The sequence below is a fragment of the Heteronotia binoei genome, chromosome 14, assembly GCF_032191835.1.
Source record: "Heteronotia binoei isolate CCM8104 ecotype False Entrance Well chromosome 14, APGP_CSIRO_Hbin_v1, whole genome shotgun sequence".
In the NCBI taxonomy this organism is placed as follows: domain Eukaryota; kingdom Metazoa; phylum Chordata; class Lepidosauria; order Squamata; family Gekkonidae; genus Heteronotia; species Heteronotia binoei.
In genome coordinates this window covers 58,033,721-58,053,400 of record NC_083236.1, presented here as the reverse complement: position 1 = coordinate 58,053,400, position 19,680 = coordinate 58,033,721, and the positions used below count along the sequence as shown (strand labels likewise).

General features: G+C 49.3%; 1 protein-coding gene across 1 annotated transcript in view; it reads left to right on the top strand.

The window, feature by feature from the left end:
- Nucleotides 1-720: 720 nt before the first annotated feature.
- Nucleotides 721-19,680, top strand: part of TOX3 (TOX high mobility group box family member 3) — a 184,335-nt gene continuing 165,375 nt past the window's right edge. Inside the window, exon 1 of the mRNA XM_060254450.1 lies at nucleotides 721-846. Coding sequence (XP_060110433.1) covers nucleotides 745-846 — 102 coding nt within the window. The 5' untranslated portion in view covers nucleotides 721-744. The remainder of the gene's footprint in view (nucleotides 847-19,680) is intronic.

Below are 19,680 nucleotides of genomic sequence, written 5' to 3'. Positions count from 1 at the left end.
GCCTGGCTTCCTTTGTGTTGGCTCGGCTGGGGCTGGGGAGGCAGGAGCCCGGCGCTGGCGAGGAGGAAGGCTTCGTCCCTGCCTCTCTCTCTCTCTCTCTCCCCCTCTGCGAGCGCCCCCCCTCTCTTTGCAACGCCCCCTTCCCTCTTCTGCAAGCGCCCCTCTCTCCCCTGCAAGCGCCCCCACTCTGTTGGCAAGCGCCCCCTCTCTCCTCGCGACGCAGGACCCTCCTGTGCCTCCTCCCTCTCTCTCCCCTCCTGCCCACTCTCCGCCCGCCCCGCGCCCGGCCGGCCCCTTTCACCTGCGCCTCCCTCCCCTTCCACCCCCCCCCTCCACCGGCTCACCTGCCGCCGCTCTCCCTCGGCACTCCCTCCCCCCCCCCTTCTTGCGCCGCCGTCTCGCTCGTCCCCTCCCCTCCCTCCTTCCCTCTCTCGCCGGCTCCCTTCTCCTCCCTCCCCACCCCCAGTCCGGGAAGCCCGGCTTCTCCCCTCTCGCTCCACTTTGCGCAGCCCCAACAACTTGCTGGACGGTCAGGTCCCTCCCTCTCCCCAAAGCCGGGGCCAACTTGGGAAAAGGTGGATCTATCGGAGGGGGGGGGAAGGGGGGAAAACTGAACTTGGCGCGGAACCCCCCCACCTCTCCCCCCCTCCCCAGCTGGGACCCTTCCCCTGCCGGCCCCCCCTGCCCTCTCCGGGCGCTCTCTCGTCTCCTCCGCCTCCCCAAGCGAGGCGCCCCTTCTTCGACATGGATGTACGATTTTATCCCGCTGCCTCTGGAAGCGCTTTACCCGGAGACCCGTCCAATCTGGATTTTGCCCAGTGTTTGGGTTACTACAGCTACAATAAGGTGACTCTCTCTCGCTATAATAACTCTCTCTCCTCCCCTCCCCCGCTTGCACTGTTGTGTTGATTTATTATTATTATTTCTTTTTTTGGGGGGGGGGTCAGGTTTTAAAGTGGGGGGCTTGGATCGGGCTGCATCTTCAAACTTTATGGTCCGGTGGGACTTGCATTTTTTTTTTTTTAAAAAAGAAACTTTCACAAGCCTTATCTAACTCTGCCCCTCTCCAATTTCTGTCTCTCTGCGAGGGACAAACAAAGCCATCTCTGATTCCGTCCGTCCCCCCCGTCCCCCCCACCCCGCCAAGAGGGGGGGGGGGGAAATAATCTTTTAATTCGGGTCGTTTTGAAACAAGAGCATGATTTGCACCCAGAGCTTTATGTTTATGTGCGTGTGTGTGTGGGAGGAGAAACTCCATGCTCACGCGTAAAATGTGTGACTTGCTGAAGGTCCACTGTTTCACCGGGCAAACTGCTGAGAAAGGGAAAAAAAAGTCTGTTGTGTTGTTTCTGGGCAAAATGGGCTTGTGCGAGTTCTTTTTTAAAAAAACAACAACAACCCAAAAACAAAAAAAAAACATGCAGTTTTCTTTCTTTCTTGGAAGCCGGGAACAATGGACAGTTTTGCTGAGCCTAGGAGAAGCAAATTGGGAATTGTTAGCTGGGAGTCAGCAGCTGCTGGTCTCTTTCTTTCTTTCTCTCTCCCTTTCTCTCTCTCTCTCTCTCTTTGGCTTTTTGTTAGGTTGAGTCAGCCTCCAAACTGTTTCTTTGGCTCTTGGCGTTTGGAGATGTTGAAATGAAGGCTGGCCAGAGAGGACCCATCTTCCCTGACCCCCTTCTTTCCTCTGTGTCCCCCCCCACCCCAGCCCTGTGTTCTTTTTCACTTTCTGCCAGTTAAGCAAAGACACGAGTGAATGCTCCCGGTTCCAGCTGAGTTTGCTTGCATGGAAGTTTTTATGGATATCCACACGTCTCACTCTATGTGTTCACTCTATTTACATCTCACTTTATGTGCTCAGGATGGAAGCTCTGCGGGCAGCTCCAATCCGTTGTGGCTTAAGTGTGCATGTCTGAACATCCTAAAAGTAACAAACCTTCCCCGCCCCCCCCCCCTCTCCAATCTGTTGGGGAAGTTCTGGCACTGCTTAGCTCTATGCCTTATTTACATCTTTTTTTCTTGAGGGATGGTGAGAGAGGGCAGAGCCCCTGTAACAGCCAGAAGGGGACGGGCATTCCCTGCGGCTAAATGCATTTGCGAAAAAATATGCTTCAACCAGAGCGAGTCTTGTTTTCGCCAACAGCCGGCGGAGGACAGGGAAATGCAAAAAGAAAAAGAAAAAAAACCACCTCCCCGGCACAGTGACACCGTGACTCATGCTATTCAGAAAGGGACTGCTCTGTTTGCACTGTGCTGTGTCAATAGCAGATGAAGTTAATAGCAAGGAGCCTTCGTATGGGCATATAAAGATCCCTTTCACAGCAAGTGCCCCCCCACCACCCTGCAGCCCCCCAGACCATGCTGTGTTTACCCAGCCCTCTGGGGCCTCTTGCAAGATGCTGCCTGAGATTCTGAGAAAGGATGCTATATGAACTGTTCGCTGTTGGGGGGACACTGGTTTTTGCAAACGCCGCTTTCTGGATAAAAGTTGGAGAGGGTGGAACGTTCTTCTAAAGAAGGAGTGTGTATGGCAGGGGGCGGAAAGGACGGTGTTCTGTCCATGTAGCCAGAAGTTGGTTGTGGGAAAACGGTTGCGCGGCAAAGGTGTTATCGAGACAAACTTTATTTGAAGGTGGCGGAGGTTTCAGACGATCCCTGGGTGCGCCAGGTGTTGTTGACAGCTGATCCGATGTTCGCCTTGTCCTATCCAGCCAAAATGTGCAGAACTCAACGGGTACTAATTGAACCAGTCCTGGGATATGTACGCATGCGCATGCTCTTGAGAAATGCAACCCTGGGATAAGCGTGCCGCTGTGTTGATAGTATTTTTTAAAAAGCAGAAGGAGGGATTGGAAGATAAAATTTAGGGCCTGGATTGGAAGACAAAATTTAGGGGCCTGGAGAATCATCCTCGAGTCGCAAGTCTTTTAAGAAGCTCGGCAGACTCTCAATAACTTTGCATGCCCCTCTGGAAGTGCAGCCCCGTGTGGAAAAAAAAAGACTTTAAAAGTTGCTGTTATTTCAAGCATTAGCTCGCTGCAGTTTGTATTCGTGTACAGAACTTTGGTACTGTGCACTACGCCCCGCGTGCCTTTTGGTGTGGGCGCTTCCAAGCGTGGAACTCTGACTCTTTCTTTCCTTTACTGTTGCGCCGGGCTTCTGTGGAGCTCAAATAGGTCCAGAATTAGATGTCTGTGAAGGTAGATCGATGGTAGGACGTTCTGAGTGCATTTCTCATTCATCTTTGCGGCGACGAGGGAGGGAAACGGGGGTTGATTTGTCAGCACACAATGTTCTGCTTGCGTCTGAATGCCGTTTTGGACCTGTGGCAGGTACCGGTAGGGCTGACTCTAGACTGTCTGGCACCCTAGGCAAGGTTCGCTTCTGGCGCCCCCCTGCCCTGATAACATCACCAAGTCACATGGCAGCGTCACCTAATTTGGTGCCGCCAGAATGCTGGCGCCCTAGGCGATCACCTAGTCTGCCTTTTGGAAGGGCCGGCCCTTGGTATCAGGTGCCTGGGGATTTGATCCAAAGCGTGGTGGGAAATGAGAGCTGATGACATCAATAAGATGAGCTAGAAAATCAGTTTTTAGGTTCATGTTATGGCTGCGATCCTGGTGCGTTCTTTCCATTGCGGGACGATCGTGTGTGTTGTTAGGTACCAGTTGTTCTGAGAATCAGGTTGTCTGTCTGTTGCCACAACATTGTTAAACGCAACCGTACAAGTTGCATAATTGGGATTGGATCATTGTTTCAGGCAAAAACATGGTGCACACAGAGCAGGCCAAGCACCTGGAAATTGGCGTCCTCCTCTAAGAACATTTCTGTATAAGGCTGGATTAGAAAAGGTTCGCTCCAAATACATAATCCGTGTTTTTCAGCTCCTGATGGTATGCTCAAATCCTCTAGCACTTCCCTGGAATGAACGGGGTATCCTTGGAACATATGGGTAGAGAAGATACAATCAGCCATTCAGCCTTAACACCTTATGGCATTGGGCAAGCATTTGTAATGTTTCTGGACATTATGTGGCTGGCTATAACTTTGCATATGTAGTGTTCTTTGAGGAGGCCCCAACTGTTCACAGTCTCTGGGACTGCGTCGAGGAGTTCGCAGGTCCATAGGATGGGCATCGAAACCAGGTTCTGTCCAAGAAGAGATACATGCCCCAATCCAGCAGTTCCAGAGTCTTCATTTGTTTCCTTCCCTGCATGAGGATCCCGCAAGACAAAAATGATCCATACGCCATCCTATGTCTGAGTAGGAGCTCTCTTGCATAGCTCTCTTCAGGTGCATGTATTGCCAGCCCCGTAGCTAGGGGCTGTGGGGGGGGGGAGAGCCATGGGGCACTGTGGGGCAAGGGGGCCCTATAAATCATGCAAGAGGCTGGTGAACTCTCCTGCCACCCCTCTCACATGATCTAGAGCCCATAATCAGCTGATTTGGCCTTTAAACGGCATGGAAAGGGCAGCAGCTGCTCCTGAGTGCCCCTCCTGCATGATTGAAATCAGGGGTGTCAAAAATGTGGCCCAGGGGCCGAATCAAGCCCTTGGAGGGCTCCTATCAGCCCCCTGAGCAGCTGGCTGTCATCTGCTTCCTTCTCTCTCTCTCTTGCTTCCTTCCGCACCACAGCTTGCTTTGCCAGGCTTGCTCAATCGCACAGGAGCTACAGAACAAAACTTGTATTTTTTTCCATTGGGTGAGGCGCCTCCCTTGGGGAGGAAGGCAGGGAGGGAGAGCTTGCTTTGCCAGGCACAGCAGAGCTACTGAGGCAAGCCTCTCTTCCTTCTATTGGCTGAGGCTTCTCCCCCCCCTGATCCCCTGAGGAAGGAAGGAAAGAGCCAGAGCTTCCTTTGCCCAGTTCCCTGGACCCCATGAGAGAAATACAAAGAAAGCAACTTTAAGACCAAGTGCTAGTGTTTTAAGGATGTTTTAAGGTTTGTTTTTTTTTTTAAAAAATACTGCATTTGTGCCCTTTATAAAGTTTATCTCTCTGCTACTTAATCATAAATAGGTACACACATGGCCCGGCCCAACCCAACATGGCCTGGCCATGCATGGTCTTATTTTTGTCAGATTGGGCACTCATAACAAATGAGTTTGACACCCCTGATTTAAATTTTGCAGGAGGGGGAGGAAGGGGGCAGCCCTTGGGATATGGGGTGAGGGCCAGGGCTTTTTTTGAGCAGGCACAGGAACACAGTTCCAGCTGGCTTGTTGTCAGGGGTGTGTGGCTTAATATGCAAATGAGTTCCTTCTGGGCTTTTTCTACAACCCCCACAACAATGGTGATGTCAGGGGTGTGGCCTAATATGCATATGAGTTCCTGCTGGGCTTTCTCTTTAAAAAAAAACCTATGCAAAAGTGGTGATGTCAGAGGGTGTGGCCTAATATGCAAATGAGCTCCTGCTGGGCTTTCTTCACAAAAGTGCCTATGCAAAACAATGGTGATGTCAGGGGGTTTGCACTAATATGCAAATGAGCTCCTGCTGGGCTTTTTCTATAAGAAAAGTCCTGCGCGAAACAATTGTGATGTCAAGGGGTGTGGCCTAATATGCAAATGAGCCCCTTCTGGGCTTTCTCTACAAAAAGCCCTATGCAAAACAATGGTGATGTCAGGGGGTGTGGCTTGATATGCAAATGAGTTCCTGCTGGGCTTCTTCTACCCAAAAGGCCCTGGTGAGGGCCCCCCAAAACTATCAGGGGGCCAGGCTCCATGGGCCCCTGGTTCGCTACGGGCCGGATTGCCAAGCAGATGATAGGGAGGGGAGAAAAAGAATGGCAGAGTTGGCCTCCACACCCCCAAGGACCTGTTCTCCCCTCCGCCTCACCCAGGTCAGCTGTTCCACTTGGAGGAAGAAGAAGAAGATATTGGATTTATATCCCACCCTATACTCTGAATCTCAGAGCAGCTCACAATCTCCTTTACCTTCCTCCCCCACAACAGACACCCTGTGAGGTAGGTGGGGCTGGAGAGGCTCTCACAGCAGCTGCCCTTTTAAGGACAACCTCTGCGAGAGCTATAGCTGACCCCAGGCCATTCCAGCAGGTGCAAGGGGAGGAGCGAGGAATCAAACCCAGTTAAAGGACAGGAGAAGGCATGGTTAAAGCCCATATTCTGCTGAGTCACAGTATTGCAGACCAGGTTGCTGTTCTCTCTGGCACACAGTGCATCTTTGTTGCCACGATGGGCTGGACTGATACACAAAAGACTCTGTGTGTGTGTGTGTGTGTTTATGACATTATAAGTTAAATTATTACATGCTAGAGCATGTGGCTTCCATAAATAGATCTGTTTCAGAGAAAGGGAAAGATAATGTAGAGGATGTTTCCCAAGGCAAATGCAGCTGCGGGATCCCAAACACTCAGCGCAAACACTACAGTTGAGTAAATAGGTGGGTGAGATAATAGGAGGAGCAGATGGCCAACTGGGTTTCTGGTGCACCACTCACAGTGCAGAGCTTGGCTGCTGTCCTCCACCGCTGGGCCTCTCGACAGGCAACTTTGTTCAAACCAGGCAGGGACGTTTAATTTCTCCCACTGTTCCTGCTAGGTGTGATTTCACTGTGGCCAGATCCTGTTTGTGGTGGAGAGCAACAGTCGTCGCTTTGGCGCAGCATTGCCCCACAGGGGATGGTTTTTTGGCATTGCGATCTATTATACAGTTCTGGGGCCAAATCAGGCCCCCAGAGGGCTCCTATCAGCCCCCCCCCCCGAGCAACTGGCTGTTATCTGCTTCCTTCTCCCTATGTCTTGCTTCCTTCTGCATAACAGCTTGCTTTGCAAGGCTTGCTCAATTGCACAGGAGATACAGAGCAAAACCTCAGTTTTCTCCATTGGCTGAGGCTCCTCCCTTGAGGAAGAGAGGGGGAGGAATGACTTGCTTCACCAGGCTCTCTCAATCGCACAGCAGAGCTACTGAGCCAAGCCTCTCTTCCTTTTATCGGCTGAGGCTCCCCCACACTCCCCTGGGGAAGGAAGGAAAGGGCCAGAGCTTCCTTTGCCCAGTTCCCTGGATCCCATGGGAGAAATGCAAAGAAAGCATCTTTAAGACCAACCAGTGCTAACTTTTTAAGTTTTTTACAAATATATATTTTGTCTGTGTTCTTTATAGAATGTATATCTCTGCTACATAATCTTAAACAGGTACAAACATGGCCCAGCCTGGCTTGACCCAACCCGACATGGCCTAGCCTAACAAGGTGTCGTTGATGTAAGATCCGGCCGTCATAACAAATGAGTTTGACACCCCTGGACTACCAGAGGAAGCGTCTTGTGGCGCTCTTGTTCCATTATGTTTGGGTGGGTGACTTTTGGTGTGAGAGCCAGTTTGGTGTGAGAGCCCGTTTAGCATAGTGGTTAAATGTGCAGGCTCTTATCTGGGAGAACCAGGTTTGATTCCCCACTCCTTCACATGCACCTGCTGATGTGACCTTGGGTCAGCCACAAGTTCTCTCATGGCTGTTCTGCTCAAGAGCAGTTCTGGGAAAGTTCTCTCAGGCCCACCTACCTCACAGCCAGTGTTCCCTCTAAGCTGAGTTAGCGTGAGCTAGCTCACAGATTTTTAGCCTCCAGCTCACACTTTTTATTTGTCTTAGCTCAGGAAAAATGGCCCCAGAGCACAACAATTGATGCAGCAGCTCACAACTTTAATACCAGTAGCTCAAACAAGGTCTCATTTATGTCAGATCTGGCCCTCATAACAAATGAGTTTGACATCCCTGTTTTAGAGCAGTGGTCCCCAACCTTTTTGCCAAGTCTAACTCAGATAATATCCGGGGACTTTGGGGGGTGGAGCCAGGAGACGTCCCCTAAAATAAATAAATAAAAACTCAGCAGTGCAGTTCCCATGAATAGTTTTCATTTCCTCATCCAAGCAACTGCAAATAATCTTTCTCTCTCTCTCTCTCTCTCTCTCTCTCTCTCTCTCTCTCTCTCTCTCTCTCTCTCACACACACACACACACACACACACACAGAGAAGCAAAAATAAAACAATTTGCAATCCCACACTTGTGTGGTCTCACTGGGGCAATTTACTCACAAGTTGCTGAACTTCCAATAACACAAGGAAACCAAAGGTTCAAGTTTACCCTTTACTATGCAAACAACCTCTGAAAAACTTGTACAACAAACGGAGGGTCTGGGCTGCTTTCACAGCTACTGGCAGCAGCCACGTTGTTCTGCTTGCTCACCCCGCCCCCATTCAGCCTTAAAGACACAGACACACCATCCAAAAAAGGAAGCCTTTGCAAGCTTTCTCCTAGCGTTCTGAAGGGGGAAGGCACATTGTGGCTGTGGGGGCGGAGCTTCCCCACCCTCTGCTAGCCAGCTGACTGGGGGCGGGGAGGAGCCTGAGAAAGTGGGAGAACCCCTGCTGGGACCTGGGGATCGGCAAGCCTATCAGGGGGGAGAGTGAGAGAGAGTGATTAAAATGTGGGATTTGCTGCCCGAGGATGTGGCAATGGTCATAGGAATAGACAGCTTTCAAAGGGGATTAGATAGATTCATGGAGGAGATGCCTATCACTGGCTAGTAGGCCTGGTTTGGTGTAGTGGTTAAGTGTGCGGACTCTTATCTGGGAGAACCGGGTTTGATTCCCCACTCCTTCACTTGCAGCTGCTGGAATGGCCTTGGGTCAGCCATAGCTCTCTTATCTGGGAGAACCGGGTTTGATTCCCCACTCCTCCACTTGCAGCTGCTGGCATGGCCTTGGGTCAGCCATATCTTTCATAGGAGTTGTCCTTGAAAGGGCAGCTGCTGTGAGAGCCCTCTCCAGCCCCACCCACCTCACAGGGTGTCTGTTGTGGGGGAGGAAGGGAAAGGAGATTGTGAGCCGCTCTGAGACTCTTCGGAGTGGAGGGCGGGATATAAATCCAATATCTTCATCTACCTCACAGGGTGTCTGTTGTCGGGGAGGAAGGTAAAGGAGATTGTGAGCCGCTCTGAGACTCTTCGGAGTGGAGGGCGGGATATAAATCCAATATCTTCATCTACCTCACAGGGTGTCTGTTGTGGGGGAGGAAGGTAAAGGCGATTGTGAGCCGCTCTGAGACTCTTCGGAGTGGAGGGCGGGATATAAATCCAATATCTTCATCTACCTCACAGGGTGTCTGTTGTGGGGGAGGAAGGTAAAGGCGATTGTGAGCCGCTCTGAGACTCTTCGGAGTGGAGGGCGGGATATAAATCCAATATCTTCTTCTTCTTCTGGTGTTGGGCCGGGTTGCGTGTGTCATAAAATGTAATGCCAGGTAGTGGATATGCAAACTTTATAAAGGACAGACAAATACAATTAAAGATTTTTTTTTAACAAAAACTTAAAACATGCTTAAAATTGCACTATCTTGTTTATTTAACAGTCTCTTATAACTGACACCTCTCGCTCTGAATCACTGCATCAAAATCTGGAGACAATGTCTGTGCTGTAGCAATCTTGAGTAGGGTGTTCAGGCGTATGTGCAAGTTGCAAACCTACTTTTTATTTATTGGCATTCATTACAGAAATCTCATGGTCAATGCTTTGAGCCTAAGGCCTGGGGGGAAACATGAAATGGCTGGGCATTGTGAGCTTTTGTGCATAAATTGCTTCATGTGCTGGTCAGCCAATGGAGAAAATAGAGGCTTTGCTCTGTAGCTCCTGTGCGATTGAGCAAGCCTGGCAAAGCAAGCTGTGATGCAGAAGGAAGCAAGAGAAAGAGAAGGAAGCAGATGACAACCAGTTGCTCATGGGCCTGATAGGAGAGACTGACAATATTTTGGGGGGGGAGGGGAGCCGCAGCTTTTGAGAGTCAAAGCTGCCTTTGTTGGATCGTGAGAAAGTCCATAAGCAGCAACTGAGACACCAGCTTCTTTGGTTTTTTAAAAATATGCCTCGCCCACTGTTACTGATCCGTTGCCAGGGCCGGATTAACAATTAGGCCAAGTAGACACTTGCCTATGGCCCCTATGCCTTTAGGGGCCCCAAGATGGCTTTCCCCCCCAATTTCCCCTGCTTGCAGCCCTCCCAGCCTGCACCTGACCCACTGTTTGCCCGACTTGCCTGGTGCGGCTGCTGCTGGCGTCATCACCAAGTTTGCCTCTCTTTCCCTCTCCCCTGCAGCTTTGTCAAAGGGGCTTTGGAAAAGGTGCCTGCAGGCTGCAGTAGAGGCCACGGGCGGCATGGCGGGCGTTTCGACTCTGAGATAATTTACAAGGGGGGCCCTGAGACTGCCTAGAGGCTCCTAGAGGCCTTAGAGACTGCCTAGAGGCCTCCATAGGGTTTAATTTGGCGCTGTCCATCGCTGTGCTGCTGGAACGGCAGGTTAGAGCTGGGCACATTCTGCACTGTGGCTCAACGTTCTCAAGGCCTCGCTGTGAGGTCTAACAGGCCCAGCGATCCCTGCTACACGTCCCATTGTTGGACAAAAAAAACCCGAGGAGGTAGGGCCAGAGTTCTTCCGCAGCTGAATGCACGCAGGACCAGCCGCTATTCTTGGTAAAGCTAATTTACCCCGGGGGGAAAATGTCACAAATACTTACGATGCAAACAAGCCATTGGGGACGGTGGCCGACTGCTGTGCATTTGGTAACTAGGTGTTGGTTACTAGGGATGCCTGATGCCTCTGAGCAGCGAAAGCATCGGCTGCTGGTGGTTGACTTTGTTAAGCCAGTGGGAAGCGATGTGAATGCACAGAGAGAAAGAGAGAGAGAGAGAGAGGTGCCAGTGTTGTATGTTTGGTACATTATTAGGGTTGCCAATCCCCAGGCGGGGACTGATTTATTTTTACAACAATATGAAAAACTTAAGAATTTTGTATTTCCATTCAGCTTTGTGGTATTTCTCGTTCTTATTGTCTTGGTTTATTGCGGAATGAGAGAGAAGATGTTGCAGAAGAACATTTACACTTGGTTGGTACTAGAGGCTGTTAACCCTGGAAGAAATATAGAAAGGATTACTCCCAAGGAAGTCTATTGACAAAATGAGCCTACATCCGGGTGCTCATAGGACTTTTTTTTTTGTAATATGGGCATGTTAGAATCGGACCTCTGTTACAATATGAAGTATTAAAATAGGACCTTTGTTTTGTAATAAGGGAATGTTAGAGTTGGACCTCTGTTCCAATATGAAGTATTGAAATATATGAAGGTTTTTAAATGGTTTTATTAAACTTTGTTAGCCAACGTATCACAGTAGTTTAACTTTCATCGCTGGTCTCATTAACTTTGATTTCTTTTTTGTTTATTATAATCCCCAGGTTGGGGTAGGGGATCCCCCGGTTTGGAGGCCCTCCCCCCACTTCAGGGTCATCAGAAAGCAAGGGAGGGAAGGGAAATGTCTTCTGGGAACTCTATTATTCCCTATCAAGACTTATTTCCATAGAAAATAATGGAGAATTGATCTGCGGGTATCTGGAATCTAGGGGTGCTGTTTTTTTAGGTAGAGGCACCATGCTTTCAGTATATCATTCAGTGCCTCTCCCCAAAATACCCCCCAAGTTTCAAAAAGATTGGACCAGGGGGTCCAATTCTATGAGCCCCAAAAGAAGGTGCCCCTATCCTTCATTATTTTCATTAGAGAGAAGGCATTGAAAAGGTGTGCGGTCCCTTTAAATCTGATGGCCAGAACTTCCTTTGGAGTTCAGTTACCCTTGTCACACCCTTGCTCCAGGCTCCACCCCCAAAGTCTCCTGGCTCCACCCCCAAAGTCCCCAGATATATCTTGAATTGGACTTGGCAACCCTATACAGTATGGGTTTTTAACGATTAGCGAAAAGGGATTAGATTAGGGAGGGGCTGTGGCTCAGTAGCAGAACATCTGTTTAGCATGCAGAAGGTCCCAGGTTCAATCCTGGCATTTCTAATTAAAAGGGCCAGGTGGCAGGCAATGTCTCTCTACCTGAAACCCTGGAAAGCCACTGCCAGTCTGAGTAGCGATGCTGATGTTGATGGAGCCAGGGTTTCTTTGTAGCAGGAGCTCCTTTGCATATTAGGCCCCATCTCCCTGATGTAGTTGATCCTCCAAGAGCTGACAGGGCTCTTCGTACAGGGCCTACTGTAAGCTCCAGGAGGAATAGTTGCATCAGGGGTGTGTGGCCTAATATGCAAAGGAGTTCCTGCTACAAAAAATGCCCTGGATAAACCAATGGCCTGATTTGATATAAAGCGGCTACATGTGAGAGAAGAAGATATTGGATTTATATCCCGCCCTCCACTCCGAAGAGTCTCAGAGCGGCTTACAATCTTCTTTACCTTCCTCCCCCACAACAGACACCCTGTGAGGTGGATGGGGCTGGAGAGGGCTCTCCCAGCAGCTGCCCTATCAAGGACAACCTCTGCCAGAGCTATGGCTGACCCAAGGCCATTCCAGCAGGTGCAAGTGGAGGAGTGGGGAATCAAACCCGGTTCTCCCAGATAAGAGTCTGCACACTTAACCACTACACCAAACTGGCTCTCCAGAGTTCCATTCACAGGAGGGACCATGACTCAGTAGCAGAGCATATGCTTGTCGTGCAGAAGGTCCCAGGTTCAATCCCTGGCAACTCCAGTTAAGAAGAGTAGATTTTATACTCTTGGAGCAGCTTGCAATCACATTCCCTTACTGTCCCCACAACAGACACCCTGTGAAATGGGTGGGGCTGAAAGAGCTCTGAGAGAGCAGTGACTGACCCAAGGTCACCCAGCTGGCTGCATGTGGAGGAGGAGTGGGGAATCAAATCTGGGTCTCCAGATTAGAGTCCACCTGCTGTTCTTAACTGCTGCACCAAACTGGCATTTCAAAAGGACCAGGCAGTAGGTGATACAAAAGATTTTAGATTGAGACCCTGGAGAGCTGCTGCCAGTCTGAGTAGGCCGTACTGACCTTGAGAGACCAGGTGTCTGATTCAGTACAAGGCAACTTTATGTGTGCGTATGTAGAGATTGAGAGCTAGTTGGGTGTAGTGGTTAAGTGTGTTGACTCTTACCTGGGCGAACTGGGTTTGAGTCCCCACTCCTCCACTTTCAGCTGCAGGAATGGCCTTGGGTCAGCCATAGCCCTCACAGAGCTGTCCTTGAAAGAGCAGCTTCTGTGAGAGCTCTCTCAGTCCCACCTATCTCACACAGGCTGTTTGTTGTGGGGGAGGAAGGTAAAGGAGATTGTTAGCCGCTCTGAGACGCTGATTCAGAGAGAAGGGCGGGGTATAAATCCAGTAGTATCATCATCATCATCTTCTTCTTCTTCCAAGCACCACCATGGGCAAATAGCAGTTCTGAACTGGTAGAGACTGCTTGGCCATATTGCGACTGTATTACTTGACAACGATCTCACTAGAGTTGCAACCATTTGGTTGCATCTCCATGCATTCTCCGCCTGGGTCTTTGCAATGCGATTACATCCGCCGGGCTTTGATAGCGAAACCTCCGTGTTTTGGACGAAGCGCCCAAACAAGTTTACACACAACAAGGACGTCAACGAAACCATCCCTGCTTACTAAATGGGGCTCTGTGCTAATTTCATACCGTGCTTGTTTTGACAGAGGGTTAATTTGATGATGTGCTGACACAGAAGCAGAAGCGCGGGAGGTATTGGGGTGCTGCGCTTCTGAGAACACGACACGTCTCTTTATAGCCTGTTGCTTCTGGAAAGGCTATCTTTTTAATAAAATAAAAAAAAATGAGATCGAATTTTTTTTTCTTTTGGAAATAAGAGTGCGCTTCTCCAGATTTTTAAAAATGAACTTCAGCCGTGTCGTAATTCTTGATGTAACAAAATGGTGGTGCTTGTGAAGTCAATACAACTAGATTCTCTCGCTCTCCAGAGCCAGTTTGCTGTAGTGGTTAAGTGTGCAGACTCTTATCTGGGAGAACCGGGTTTGATTCCCCACTCCACTTACAGCTGCTGGAATGGCCTTGGGTCAGCCATAGCTCTCGTCGGAGTTGTCCCTGAATGGGCAACTGCCAGAGGCACACAGAGGTACTTGGCAACCCTAAATTGGGTGCCCAACGGGGGCTCTATCCTTTGCACACGCTGTCCAGCGTAGACTTCAAGCTCCCAGTCATAATGCTGAGAAGTGAAAGCCAGTGTAGTTCAGTGGTTAGGGGGTCAGACTGGGTCTGGAGAGACCTGGGTTCAAATCCCTATTCTGCCATGAAATAAATTGCCTTGCTGCCTAAGCTAGACTTGCCAACTCTGGGTTAGGAACTACCTGGAAATTTGGGGGTGGAGCCAGAAGAGAGTGGCATTTGGAGAGAGGAGGACTTTGGATGGATGGAGGAACTTCCAAAGTGGCCATTTTCTCCAGGTAAACTGATCTCTGTCGCCTGGAGATGAGTTGTAAGAGCAGAGTTCTCAAGCCACTAGGGTTGACAGTCCCCAGGTGGGACAACCAGGTGGGGGCAGGGGATCCCCTGGTTTGGAGGCCCTCTCCCCTCTTCAGGGTTATCAGAAAGTGGGCGGGAGGGGAAGGAAATGTCTGCTGGGCACTCCATTATTCCCTATGGAGACTGATTCCCATAGGATATAATAGAGACTTGATCCATGGTTATCTGGGGCTCTGGAGGGGGACTGTTTGAGGTAGAAGCACCAAAATTTGCAGCACAGCATCTACCGCCTCTCCTCAAAACACCTCCCAAGTTTCAAAAAGATTGGACCAGGGGGTCCAATTCTATGTGCCCCCCCCCCAAAGGTGCCCCTATCCTACATTATTTCCAATGGAGGGAGGGCATTTAAAAGGTGTGCGGTCCGTTTAAATGTGATAGCCAGAACTCCCTTTGGAGTTCAATGATGCTTGTCACAACCTTGCTCCTGACTCCAACCCCAGTGTCTCCTGGCTCCACCCCCAAAGTCTCCTGGCTCCACGCCCAAAGTCCCCAGCTATTTCTTGAATTGGATATGGCAACCCTTCCAGCCACCACCTGGAGACAGGCAACCCTAGCCTAACCCACCTCGTACGGTTGTTGTAATGATAAAAAGGCAGGGAGACACATGGGTGCATGCTGTCCAGATGAAGGGTTGGATGAAAATAGGTGATAAACGGAATTGCTTAGAGGAATGGGAGGGGATGTGGAATCATTACACATGTTTGGCCAATTCGAGATGACTGTGGAAGTCTTGTTTCTAGGAACACTCTTGTGCCAGAAAGTCAAATTCACTCAGGCCCTGGCTACAAATAGACGCTAATACCTCTCAACAATTTAGGCTTAGATTTAATTTTCCAAATGATATAGAAAGGGGGAACCGCGGAACATTTCTGTCTTGTTGGCCTCTCATTTTAAAGACCTTTCTGGAAGCAGAGGGTGGGGGGAATATGACGGCATGAAAAATGTGGCAAAAATAAAGCCCGCTCCTTTGAAAGATGCCAGCTGCTCAGCACTCTGCTTCTATCTTGAGCCCTTTTATGGTTCTGCTGACGGAGAAGTAATTTGGGGCACTGCCTTGTAGTTCAGTAGCTTTTAAAATAAACCTTTCTCTCTCCCCTCCCTAGTGCCTTTGCTGGAAATGTTCAGCAAGCTGCCAGTTGCCAAAGATACTGTTTTCTTAGGCTGCTAGGAAGAAAAGGGAGGGGGGGAAGGAAACATCTCAAACACAGTTTGTTGCTCGAGTGACCTGTCTTTTTCTGTATAGATGCATTAAAACCCTTGACTTTGTCAGGAGGCCGTCTTAGACACACACACACACACACACACACACACACAAACACACACACAAACACACACACACACAAATCAATCCATGACTACAGATGAAACTGCCTTATACTGAACCAAGCAAGAGTCAAGTCGCACCTTTAAGACCAACCAAGTTTTATTCAGAATGTAACCTTTTGTGTGCTGGAAGCACACTTCATCAGACAATAGTATGGAATGGCAAGCGGTTCTAAATACAGAGAAAGTGGGCAGTGAGTTAGTATACAGGGTCACTGCCCCCTTTCTCTCTATTTAGGACCGCTTGCCATTCCATCCTACTGTCTGATGAAATGTGCTTCTAGCGCACGGAAGCTTCCATTCTGAATAAAACTCGGTTGGTCTTAAAGGTGCGACTTGACCCTTGCTTTGTTCTTCCGCTTCAGACCAACACGGCTGCCCACCAGGATCTGCCTTATACTGAATGAGACCACTGGTCCTTCAAGGCCTATATCAGGGGTGGCCAAACTTGCTTAACATAAGAGCCACAGAGAATAGATGTTTGAGAGCTGCAAGACAGGGAGGGAGGATGGAAGGAAAATAGATGGGGAGGGAGTGAGAGGTGGAAAGAAAGCAACTTTTAACTTCAAATGCATTCTCCAAGCCACTGGCTGGCTGGGCTAGGAGAAGTGATTTAAAGAGACAAATGCCTTCTCCAAGCTGGCCGACGGGGTGGTGGGGGTTTTGAGAGCCACACAATATGTGTGAAAGAGCCACGTATGGCTCCCGAGCTGCAGTTTGGCCACCCCTGCTATACACTCCCTGCCTACCTTAGGGACCGTCTCTTCCCATATGTTCCCCAGAGAGTACTGCGATCTGGCTCCCAAAATCTGCTCGTAATCCCCGGGCCAAAGGAGGCCTGGTTGAAGTCAACCAGGGACAGGGCCTTCTCAATAACAGCCCCTTGCTGGTGGAACCAGTTACCGGAAGAGGTCAGGGCCCTGCGGGATATTGGACAATTCCGCAGGGCCTGTAAGACAGTCCTCTTCCGGTTGGCCTATAACTAACCGGCACCAAACCACCAAAGTACCAAAAAAACTGAAGGAAGTGTATAGATTGCATGTTGTTGGACGGATGCACTGTTTTTAATGTTTTTTAATGTTTTAATTTCTTAACTATGTAAATTGTTATTATATTTAAAATTTGAATTCTATGTTAGAATTTCTGTATTGTGAGCCGCCCTGAGCCTGCCTCGGTGGGGTAGGGCAGGATATAAATCAAATAAATAAATAAATAAATAAATAAATAAATAAATAAGATGGCGTAAAACTTTGGGGAGAATGGTGCATAATGTGTCTGGTTTAAAAGGGGGAAAGGGGAGAGAGGAGACAGGGGAGGCCAATCTCTAAAGATAGAACTCATCGCTGTCCTCAACTATAGGTCCAGCAGAATTCCATTGGGTCCAGCTGGGCCCAGATCTCAGCTGGAAGAGTGTTCCATCAGATCGGAGCCAGGGCTGAAAAGGCCCTGGCATTGGCCAAGGACAGGTCTTTGGGCCAGGGATTTTGATCACTAGAGCAAGGGTAGCCAATGGTAGCTCTCCAGATGTTTTTTTTGCCTACAACTCCCATCAGCCCCAGCCATTGGCCATGCTGGCTGGGGCTGATGGGAGTTGTAGGCAAAAAACATCTGGAGAGCTACCATTGGCCACCCTTGCACTAGAGCATTCAACCAGGGCAGTTTATAGACCAGGACTTGGATCCAATGGTGCCCATTCCCTAAGTAGAGAAGCTTCCTCTGGCAGAGGAAGACCCTTTGGGTTGTATAAGGGAGTCACTGGAATCAACTCAGTTCGTATCTATTGTGTTTAAGCTGAGACCATGGCTCAGCGGTAGAGCAACTGCTTGGCATGCAGAAAGTCCCAGGTTCAATCCCCGGCATCTTCCACCTGAAAGGCTCAGGTAGTAGGTGATGTGAAAGACTTTTCCCTGAAACCTTGGAGAGCCACTGCCAGTCCGAGTAGACAATATTGAACTTTGGAGAAGGGCTGTGGCTCAGTGGTAGAGTGTGCCGAGCAGATGCGGCCTGAAGCTCTCCTGCTTTTACCACTGATCTCCAACTGGCAAAGAGCAGCTACCCGGAGGAAATGGCTGCCTTGCAGGCTGGGCTCTGTGGCATTGCTGAGGCCCTGCCCAAACCCGCCTTCTCCTGGATCCATCCTCAAAGTCTCCAGGTATTTTCCAATAGCGACCAGGCAACTTAATTCTATTTTACTTTGCATGCAAAAGGACTCAGGTTTGATTCCCAGTATTTCCAATGAAGGCAGTGAATCAGATTATGATGTTTGGCGGGGAGGGCGGGGTATAAATGAAATTAAACATAAACGTGAACAGATTATGATGCTTTTATTGTCTTATTTTAATTTTATTGTTTTGTTGATATTTATTGTTTTATTGATAGTTTATAGGACGGTGTTGTACACCGTCCTGAGCCTAGTTCCAGGAATAGTGGTGGATACATTTCATTATATACATATAAAGAAATAAATCTTGGGCAGCATGAATGAGCCCCATGGCACAGAGCGGTAAAGCTGCAGTCCAAGCTCTCTGCTCACGACCTGAGTTCGATCCCGGAGGAAGCTGGGTTCAGGCAGCCGGCTCCAGGTTGACTCAGCCTTCCATCCTTCCGAGTTCGGTAAAATGAATACTCAGCTTGCTGAGGGGGGAAATGTAGATGACTGGGGAAGGCAATGGCAAACCACCCCGCAAAAAAAAAATCTTCTGTGAAAACGTGATGCGACATCACCCCAGAGTCAGAAACAACTGGTGCTTGTGCAGGAGACTACTATTTTTTAACCTTTAGCACAAATGACCAATCAGAACTACTGCTACTCATAGATGATACATAGACGGTGTTGGGTAGATGTTCCGGTGGTCTGCTTTGGTTTAAGAAGCTCTACACATCCCTGGTTTTAAGACTTTCTTTTTTGTTTTGTTTTTTGCTGTAAAGTCACAGCTGTTGGGTTTTCAAGGCAGGAGACGTTCAGAGGTGGTTTGCTTTTGCCTGCCTTTGCATAGCAACCTTTGGCTTCCCTGGTGGTCTCCCATCCAAGCACTAACTCGAGCTAATACCGTTTAGCTTGCAAGACTGGATGAGATCAAGCTAGCCTGAGCTACTGCCCTTCATATAAGCCTTATCAACTTGGGTTCTTTTAGAGACCTTTAAGCGCTCTGTCTCTCTTTGTCTCTGGGCGTTTTCGCACTGACCTTACTCCGGAGTGACGTCCCTCTTCACCGCGCAGCGTCTGCGCGGATTTCGCACTAATAGCTCCGCAGAACCCGGAAGAGCCGCTAAGTCCCGCAGCTTTTGCGTCGCAAATGTAAACTGGTTTTTGGCAGTTTACATTTGCGATGCAAAAGCCGCGGGACTTTGCGGCTCTTCCGGGTTCTGCGGAGCAATTAGTGCGAAATCCGCGCAGACGTTGCGCGGTGAAGAGGGACGTCACTCCGGAGTAAGGTCAGTGCGAAAACGCCTTCTCTCTCTGTCTCTCTCTCTGTGTCTCTCTGTCAGTCTATTTCTCTATCTGTCTCTCTTATGTGTCTCTCTGTCTCTCTCTCTCTGTGTGTCTCTGTCTCTCTCTCCCCTTCCCTTCCGCCTCTTTCTTTCTCTTCTCTCCTCTCTTTTTTGCCCAGGGGGCACCTCCTCTTGATTTCATGTCAGTGTGATGGTTGCTGTTGATCTCATGCATTTGATAATTTTGATTGACTGCCCACCAGAACTAACCGGAGGGCTGGTTTACATATCGCTACTGACACATGGCAGGCTTCTTCGCATTGCTTTGGATTGTGGCAGCTGCTAAGCCATTTGTCTGTACTTGGGATGGTTTTCCTCTCGACCTGCTAAAACCTTCCTTTTGGGTTGCCGTGATGTACTTGCTATGGGGAAAATCTTCAAGTGCTTGAAGGGCTGTCCTATAGAGGATGGTGTGGAGTTGTTTCCTGTTGCCCCAGAAGGCTGGACCAGAACCAATGGGTTGAAATTAAATCAAAAGAGTTTCCAGCTAAACATTAGGAAGAACTTCCTGACAGAGCGGTTCCTCAGT